At 48.3% G+C, this 9,961-nt stretch overlaps 1 protein-coding gene across 1 annotated transcript in view; it reads left to right on the forward strand.

Annotated features, from left to right (window-relative positions):
• The window catches only part of LOC112117006 (butyrophilin subfamily 1 member A1-like), a 43,565-nt gene extending 36,100 nt beyond the window's left edge, over positions 1-7,465 (forward strand). The window contains exon 8 of the mRNA XM_029912204.1: positions 6,889-7,465. Within this exon, the coding sequence (XP_029768064.1) occupies positions 6,889-7,403 (515 nt within the window). The 3' untranslated portion in view covers positions 7,404-7,465. The remainder of the gene's footprint in view (positions 1-6,888) is intronic.
• Positions 7,466-9,961: the final 2,496 nt, after the last annotated feature.

Raw genomic sequence — 9,961 nt, forward strand, 5'->3', positions numbered from 1 at the left:
TTCACCAGGAGTTGGTGAAAGGAGGGTGGAAGGAAGGAGGGGGGATGGTTAACTTCTCCTTGTTTTAAGATCCAAGGGGGTTTGGATCTGTGTTCACCAGGGAATTGGTGAAAGGTTTCCCAAGGCTTCCCAGGGAGGGAATTCTTGTGATGGTGGCAGCGGACCAAAGCTAAGCTGGTAGATAAGCTTAGAAGTTTTTATGCAGGCCCCTACATTTGAACCCTAAAGTTCAAAGTGGGGAATCAGCCTTGACAGGTGGTCTATAGCAGACTCCCACCATGACATCACCCTTGTTGTTCACACTTCTAAACTTAATCCAGAACTCTCAGGTTTTTCTGCAGTTTCATACTGGAACTCTGAGCAGTCATACTCCTCTCTTACATACAATGCAACTCCCACACCTTTTCTGCCCTGCCTGTCCTTCCTGAACAGTTTATATCCATCCATGACAGTACTCCAGTCATGTGAGTTATCCCACCAAGTCTCTGTTATTCCAATCACATCATAATTCCTTGCTTGTGCCAGGACTTCCAGTTCTTCCTGCTTGTTTCCCAGACTTCTTGCATTTGTGTATAGGCACTTAAGATAACTTGCTGATTGTCCTGCTTTCTCAGTATGAGGCAGGAGTCCTCCCCTCTTGCGCTCTCCTGCTCGTGCTTCCTCCTGGTATCCCATTTCCTCACTTACCTCAGGGCTTTGGTCTCCTTCCCCCGGTGAACCTAGTTTAAAGCACTCCTCACTAGGTTAGCCAGCCTGCTTGTGAAGATGCCCTTCCCTCTCTTCCCTGTCTCTGCCTAGCAATCCTTCTTCTTGGAACACCATCCCATAGTCAAAGAATCCAAAGCCTTCTCTCTGACACCACCTGCGTAGCCATTTGTTGACTTCCATGATTCGACAGTCTCTACCTGGGCCTTTTCCTTCCACAGGGAGGATGGACGAGAACACCACTTGCGCCTCAAACTCCTTTATCCTTCTTCCCAGAGCCACGTATTCTGCAGTGATCCGCTCAAGGTCATTCTTGGCAGTATCATTGGTGCCCACGTGAAGAAACAGGAAGGGGTAGCGATCTGATTGCTTGATGAGTCTCGGCAGTCTCTCTGTCACATTGTGAATCCTATCTCCTGGCATGCAGCACACTTCTCGGTTTTCCCGGTCAGGACAGCAGATAGATGACTCAGTCCCCCTGAGGAGGGAGTCCCCGACCACCACCACCTGCCTCCTTCTCTTGGGAGTGGCAGTCGTGGAACCCCCATCCCTAGGACATCTCATTCCTTCCAATCGGTGGAGTCTCCTTCTGCTCCCTTCCCTCGGATGTATCATCTAGTCCACTCTCCGCATTAGTGCCTGTGGAGAGAGCATGAAAACGGTTGCTCACTTGTATCTGCATTGCTGGTACATGGATGCTCCTCTTTCTTCTTCTGGAGGTCACATGCCACCAATTTTCTTCACCGTCCTTCTGTCCCCTCTACGCAGCCTGCTTTGATTCCTCAGAATGTTATGCCCGTAGAAGCATATCCTGACGTCTGTCCAGAAAATCTTCATTTTCTCTTATGCAATGCAGGGTTGATACTTGTTTCTCCAGACCTTGAACCTTCTCTTCCAATATGGAGACCAGCTTGCACTTTGTACAGACGCTTCAGTCCTGTGGAAGAAAGACAAACATGGCACATCCTGTGCTGGTCACAACAGCTGATAGCTCACCATCCATATTACCTTCCTTCTAGGAGCTTCCTCAGCTGTTTCAGTAACTACTCAGAGAAGCCTGCAAGATGAAAGCCTTAGTGGGCTCTCCCCAGGCGAACTCCCAGTCAAATTCCCTTTGTTAGCCTCTCCGCTATTCGCCACTCAGCTGATTCGCAACTGGCTGCCTTTTCATAACAGTCGGGCCCACCTGGAACAAAGCACTCCCAATTGTTCCTCTGTACCCCAGTAGGGGGGCATACCCCCACTTTTTTGGCAAAACTGGGCATTTGTCCTGTTTGCTCTTAGCAACTGACAAATGCCCAGTTTTGACAAAAAAATCAGGATGCCCGGGACAAGGCTTAAAAAGGGGACTGTCCCAGTCAAAAAAGGACAAATGGTCACCTTACCTAAGAGGCAATACTTCCCCACTCACAAGCACTGAGTCTGTGTGTAACAAAAGAAAACTTTTATTAAATGGGAAAGGGAACCCAGCATTAATTTGTGAAAACACCACAAGCACGATTCAAAAGCATGTGACCGTAAGCAAACACCCACCCTACAGTATGTTCAGTAGTGTCCTTTGCCTCTATTTTCCACGTTGGGGTGCGAAAGTCTGACAAACAAATCTCTCTGTAACATGCCACTCCCCTTTCCATGCACTGCAGCCCACTCACCATTGGTTATCTTTGGTCAGCAAAGACCCAGAATTCAGAGGTGCAGTCATGTGGGTTCACCTCCCAGCCCTGAAAGGGGAGGAGGAGGGCATTGAGCAATGTCTCCACTGTCGCTGCATGCCTCTGCAACTGGCTCATTGCTGCTGCTGTACAGTAACTCCTCACTTAAAGTTGTCATTGTTACGTTGCTGATCAATTAGGGAACATGCTCATTTAAAGTTGCACAATGCTTCCTTATAACATTGTTTGGCAGCCGCCTGCTTTGTCCAGTGCTTGCAGAAAGAGCAGCCAGTTGGAGCTAGTGGTGGGGCCTTGGAACCAGGGTGGATCGGCAGCCCCCCTATCAGCTCCCCGCTCCCCTAAGTTCCCTGTGCGGCAGCTGCCCAGCAGGCTATCAATTGCCAGCAGTTCAGGTGTCCCTACCCCCACTGCCCTGTGCTGCTCCTGCCCTCTGCCTTGGAGCTGCTCCCGGCAGCCTCCTTCTTGCTGTGCGGGGGGGGGGGGAGGAGGGGGGGGAATGTCAGGGTGTCCCCCTCCCCATCGCTCCTTTACCCCATCGGGCCATCTCCACAGAGCTTGGGGGACACACAACAGGGCTCAGGCCTGAGGGAGCTTGCTGGCAGCAGCTGCTGTCTCAACTTGTTGATCTACTTAAAAAGGCAGTGTACTTAGGGCTTGTCTATACTTACGCGGTAGTTCGACGGCTGGCAATCGAACTTCCGGGTTTGATTTATCGCGTCTGGTCTGGACGCGATAAATCGATCCCGGAAGTGCTCGCCGTCGACTGCGGTACTCCAGCTCGGCGAGAGGAGTACCACGGAGTCGACGGGGGAGCCTGCCTGCCGCGTGTGGACCGCGTCTGAACCGCGGTAAGTTCGAACTAAGGTATGTCGACTTCAGCTACGTTATTCACGTAGCTGAAGTTGCGTACCTTAGTTCGAATTGGGGGGTTAGTGTAGACCAGGCCTTAGAGTGGGGTCAGCGTACTTAAAGGGGCAATGGGCATCTCTCTCTCTCTCACACACAGGGTGTGTGTCTCTGTCTGCCATGCTGTTTCCCCTCCCTCCATTCATGCTGCCTTGTAGAGTGTGAGGCTACATTAACAATATGTTAACCCTTGAGGGCTCAGCCGAGTGCTAGTTCATCGTTTAGCAGTAAGGCATTCCCTGGGAAATATCCCACCCTCTTCCACCCTTTGACTTCACCACCTCAACCAAGCTTCACAATCATCATTGCTGTGTACAGTATTAAATTGTTTAAAACTTATACTTTTCCCTGGAACCTAACCCCCCCTCCCCTCATTTACATTAATTCTTATGGGGAAATTGGATTCGCTTAACATCATTTCGCTTAAAGTAGCATTTTTCAGGAACATAACTACAGCGTTAAGCGAGGAGTTACTGTACTCTGCCTTTGTTCACTGTGCTTTCTCTGCTGCTGCTTGGTGCTCACTGCCGCTTTTGCGATGCCATGCTCTGAGGTTCCATCACTTAACCCAGCTCCTAGTGATTTCACTGTGTAGCAGGAAATCTCACTGCTAGTGCAGCCTCTGTGTTGTCTTTTACTGCAACACTGTCTCCACCCCAGGTCTAAGGGTTAGCCCCTAGGGCAGCTTATTAGTGCTTCATCTTTGATAATCCCTGAGTAGAAATAATGAACTAGATTCAGCTGAGAGCCAACTTTCGTTTTGCACACTGGTAGGGGAAGGATTAAATGGTGTGTAGGACTCTTTATGCTATGCAATGCAGTCCAGTCCAGACCTCCTCTCCACTCCTGTCCTCTCCACTCCTGTCTCTCCTGTCCCTGGGTTTTGACCCTCTGCTTAGCAAGGGAGGTTCAATTTAGGGTGACCTCCCTGTCAATCAGGGCATGCTAAGTACAGCTCTGCTGCCCTTTCCTCACTCAATGAGGATAACAACATTTCATTACCCCTGCATTCAATAACTAAAGTGAATGGTAACCTAAACCGAGACAAAATCATCTCTTTGCTAAAGCAGCTCCATGGCCTGAGCTGGTCCTGAAGTCTTCCCCCACCCACCCCCAGTTTGTGACTGGATGTCAGGGGAGGGTTTGTTCAGACCCTGCTCACATGGTGAAGCATATTTTGTGGCTGTGTCCCACTAAAATGCAATGAATCCAGACGTTCTTGCATCGGCTACTCCTGTTTCTCCTCTGCCTGTGCACTGCACCTCCTCCAGTGCTTCCTGAGAGCAGCTCCCATCCCATCTGCAGAGCGAAGTGTAGAGTGCACCTCCCTTGACACTATACAAATACTAAGCCCTTCTCTGCCTCTGTTCCTATTGCTGGTACCTCTTCCTGAATCATCTTCAACTCTCACTGCCTGGGAAAGTGGCTTTGGGGAATGAGCCCTGGCCTGTGGAGAAGGGGCAGACTGAGCGATGTGTCTAGTACCAAGATACCACAGTGAGGGGAGCAGGACAACCTCAGAGATTAGAGAGAGGAAAAATAGAGCATTGGGGCATAATACAGAAATAGCACTGAGGTCTCTGCCCCTAGAGGTGAAAGGGCACATGATGGGTGGGTGAGCATGGGAATAGGAAAGGATGAGCAGGTGAGTAGCAAGGGGAATGGAACTGCTTGTCTGCAGTTAAAGCAGCAGGTGTATCTTTAAAAGGCAGCTCCCTTCCTTAACTGATTCTGCAGTGGCCCTAATGCAGCTAGCCAAGGGAGCAGCCCCCAGACACAGGGCTGCAGGCTCAAGCTGTAACCCAGCAGCCCTAGATTCTGCTCTCTGTTTCATTGGTGTCTGGCTTCACAGATGACCTCTTCCCACCCCTCACCCCAAATCTGAGTAGTATGGTGCCCTTTGGGGAATGAGGATGGGGAGACACTGGGGGAGGGAAGCAAAACTCAAGAGAAAAAAGAAATAGGAACAAAAAGTTAATTTAAAGGGGAATAAACAGAACAGGGGCGGGGGGGGGATGGATAGGAAAAGTGGTAGGAAGGTGAAGCTGTAACCAGCTGTGATGCAAGAAGAGGGAGAGATATGGGTGGGAGAAAGACATAAAAAAAAAAGATAAAGTTGATGAAGCAAAGCCTTAGATTCTGTTCCCAGGCTGGTTGAAGCAGCAGAGGGGAAGGCCGTACACAGCCTTCTGTGTGTCCCCTTCCTCCTCCTCCTCCTCCCTCCCACTCCCATTGCCCCACTGATGTAACCTTCACCTTGATCTCCTTTCCATCACATCCAATATGGTTCCCTGTCACTGGTCTTTATCCTTCTCCCCTCCAGGATAACTCCCTTGGTCTGCCTCTTTCCCGTGGTACTCTTGGCCTTGCCTTGCTCTCCTTGACAGCTGTTGGTATTGGACTCTGCTTGCTCTCTGGTGGAGTGGGGGTACAAGAGGAGAGCTTGTCTTTCCCCGTAGTGACTGATGATGTGTTTCCTACATGGACTCTGGAGGAATCAGTGATGCTGCTCCTTCCCCTGCCCCCTACAAAGGACCCAAGTGTTCATTTAATGATCCCTGCTCTGATTGGTGCTTTTGGGTCAGATTGATCTTTTCTCCAGAGCACTGAGCACAGACAGGAGCAGTCCTGGATCCATTACAGAGAGCAGGGGAGCTCCTGTGATCAGTGCTCTGATCATGTTCCCTTTCTTCTCTCTCCACCCACCATGATCTCAGCTTTTCTCTCAAGTCAACATTTTAACCTCCCTAAATTCACCTCTTCCTTCGTCTGTCTTCCAGCAGCCACTGAAACACCATAAACTCATAGCTAGTATAGACAGACACACACCATTTTTCCCCCTCATCACTCCTGTTAAATCCCCAAATATAGGGAAATACATTGTTCACCATCTTTTCTGCACAGACAAGCTGTGGACCATTATTTACACATTTCTGCTGGGTTCTCTGGATTATGGAAATTGTGCCTGCTGCTAAACAATCCAGTCTGGGGTACATGAAACCTTGGTACCCAGAATCCCATTGTTATCTGGAAAGGAGCAGATCCAAAGTATGTTCGTTGTAGAAGACGTGTCAAAGGGGAGGAACCATAACAAAATCCTGCACAGAGGCCGCTGGGATGCAGTGAGATTTAAGATGGGGAGGGGGCTCTGCAGCGGGAGGAGAATAGATTGAGTGAACCCTGAGCACAGATAGAGTTTTCATAATACTCTGCTGGGCTCCCTTATGATACCAGAGTCTCTACTTCCTTCCTTAGGGAGAGGTGGGGGCAGGAGGAGAAAGATTCTGAGTCTGAGGCCTGGCCCAGCCGATCATTTCTCTCTGTCACTGACCCCTCCCTGCCAGGGGAGTGACTCTCCCCTGCAATTTGCTGAGATCTCAGAGCTGCTTCCCATTCAGAGCAGAGTAAATCCTGGAGGAAGGAGATTCCCTGGTTCACTCTCCAGCTGGGGTAGATTCTGTCACTGACACGATGAAAACCTTCCCCAGGGCTGAGCTCTGCCATTAATGCTCTGATTTTATTCTCTCCTCATGCAGCAAATGTGATCAAATCCTCTCCCAGGGCTGAGTTCTGTCTCTAACGCTCTGATTCATTCTGTCCCCAGCAAATGTGACTCTGGATCCAGATACGGCTCATCGTGACCTCATCCTCTCTAAGGATCAGAAAAGTGTGAGATGGGGAGACACACGGCTGGATCTGCCCAACAACTCTGAGAGATTTGACTCTGTGCTCTGTGTGCTGGGGTGTGAGGGATTCAACTCGGGGAGACATTGCTGGGAGGTGGAGGTGGGGGATGGGCAATACTGGGCTGTGGGGGTGGCCAGAGAGTCTGTGAGCAGGAAGGGACGGATTGAGCATAACCCTGAGACGGGGATCTGGGCTGTGCAACTGTGGGGGGATGAGTTCCGGGCCCTCACTTCCCCTATAACCCTCCTGCCCCTGAGCCAAGTCCCCAGCAGGATCCGGGTTTGTCTGGACTGTGATCAGGGGCAGGTGACATTTTTCGATGCTGGTAATGAGACCCTGATCTTCACTTTCCCACCCGCCTCTGTCCCTGGGGAGAGAATCCGACCCTGGGTCTGGCTGGGGTGGAGAGCCCAGCTCAGACTGCGTCCCTGAGACATGTGGGGGAGGGAATATCCAACTGTGGCTAAATAATGAAAGCCTGATTGGAGCAGGGGTTTGGGCCCCCAGGGTGTTCCATCTCTCAGGTGGGTTTGCAAACCACTGGACACTGTCATAAAAATAACGTTGTTAAAATAAATAATTAAAAGATGTGGAACTACATTTCCGGGGGGTTCAGAAAAGAGAGGCCAGTTCAGACAATCAGAACAGCGGATAAGACAAATTTTTGAGCTATTATGAGACTCCATGCAGACACATTACAGCACCGGAAACTGACCAGGAATTCTTTGAAACAAGGAAAACATTTGTAAAAAGTATCAATTTGTTTTATGATGGGGGTGTGTGTGTGTGTGTGTTTGTGTGTGTGTGTGTGTGTGAAAACTGTTTCCCTGAATCAATTCCCCTTTGGCAGCTCAGTCCACCACTTCAGCTAGAGAAGAGCTGTGGTACCTGAGCATTGGGCCACACAGGCCTTTTAACACCACAGACCTGGGGAGGGGGGTGCTGAGATGGACCATCCAGTGAGAAACACAAGTCCTTCTACCACCCACACCCTATTTTGAAACTGTTGCTGATGCAACTGTTGCCCATCTGTGCTAAGTTTTATCCCCTCCTGCCTCTCCCTATTCAGGGACTTTCCCTTCTGCGCCTATCTGGCAGTGGAGCTCACCCTATCGCAGTGGTTCCCAAACTGGGGTTCGGGAACCCCTGGGGGTTCGCAAAATGTTACAGGGGGTTCTTGGGGAAAAATTCTCTAATGGCGGTCAGAGATGTCCCTAGGGATCCTGGGTAGCATGGGGCCAGCAGCCTGGAGCCCCTGGACTTCCAAGAGCTAAGCAGATCAAAGCAAGCATTGCTATCACACTGAGAAGATTTAAACTTCAAGATTCCTTATAAGAAATGGAAAGGGAGGTGGATATTTTTTGCTGTTTTTAAAATTATATAGGCAGCTAGTATTGTTTTTAAAATTATTATGAACAATTTTAAGCTTTGTTGTAACGTGCATTGTTTGCCTGGACTGCTCAAGACCTGAATGCTTGTGTAGGAGGAACTCTTTGAGTTGGCTTCTTAAATGCCTTCATGCTGTTTCACATCTGAAACATAGGAGCCTTGTCTTATAACAGGCTTATTCAAAGTGATACAAGCTACAAAAGTGAGATCTTGGAAGAGTTTTGCCGTTTTCATAATGCAATAAAAATACTGTAATGATAGCTAATAATTAATAACAAATAGTGTGTAATAAGCATGTCATAAAAACAAATTTAATATTTCCAAGATCACTGCTTTTATAATTTATACTCAGGTAGAGGAGAAAATCCCTGGAAATATTCATTTTTAGGAGGGGTTCGAGAGACTTGACATTTTAGTGAAAGGGGTTCACAGGTTGTTAAAGTTTGGGAACCACTGCCCTATCTGAACCCTAGCTCCTGTCCCCAGTTTTGTCCATTTGCCTCTCTTCTTCCCCTCCTTGAATCTGTTGTACCCTCCTCTGGATGTATTTTGGCCCCTGTACAAATTCTGCCCATCCAGCCCCTCCGATTTCTCCCCTTGAGCCCAGGCCTGGATTAACCCATAGACTATAGCTTTAGGCCCTACTATAGGCCCTCCAGCTGAGCGACGGTAGTGAGGCCATCAGAATTTTTTTTTCTCATTAAATATTGCATTGTACAAATTAATCCATCAAGATTGTGAATTCAGTTTATGGCGGTTTTGTCTTTGTGGGCTAAAGTAAGTGTTTATGGGCCCAAGAAATATTGAACTTTGTACACAGTAGGCCGACACTCGACAATAGAAACCATGTCAAAGAAAGGAGGATGGCACATGGAGTTGCCCAAAAACAGTTAACTGCAGCAAAAAAGGGCACTCCTGCAATCCATTTGGCATGCAGACAAAAGCAACAGACACTGGGGGAACAAATTCAGGTTTTACAAGAGCAGGTAACTACCCCAACTCTCCTCTCAAAGCCAGGATAAAAACCAGGGGCACAGTTTCCAACCGTGCAGGTTCCCAACTGCTTTGACCCACGGAACCACACTCTGCGCTCATATCTAAAAATATAACCTTCTTTCTCAAATATGTTTACATACCGGTTAAGTTTTTTCCTTTATATGCTTTCTCAGTTTGCTAAACTTGCTGCTGCTGCCTGTACTTTCAAACACCTTGATAGAGTTAATCTCTCTTGGCTCAGGTCTTGCTACCTTCCTAGGTTGCTCTTCATGCCCCCACACCTCTTTTTCCCCGCCTCTCCTCACTTCGACTTTTTTTCTGTGTTAAAAGTTAGAGTTTTTACAGAAACCTCCAAAAGATAAAGCAATTGAAAACAAAACAGAACAAAACAAGGAACAAAAAGAAAACAAGGTAAAAACTTTAATTTACTGAATTTATTTAAAGTAATTATTTTAACCTTCAGGAATGCAACAGCTGGAATTATTCCTAACTTTCTTGAAGATATGGTTGCCAAGCAACAGAAATGCACACTCTGCTTCTAATTCTAACCACTCACTAATATTTGAAACATGGGCTTTTCTTATTTCCATATAGCAGAGTTTTAA

Source organism: Terrapene carolina, unplaced genomic scaffold, assembly GCF_002925995.2.
Source record: "Terrapene carolina triunguis isolate 2854851 unplaced genomic scaffold, T_m_triunguis-2.0 Scaffold192, whole genome shotgun sequence".
In the NCBI taxonomy this organism is placed as follows: Eukaryota; Metazoa; Chordata; order Testudines; family Emydidae; genus Terrapene; species Terrapene triunguis.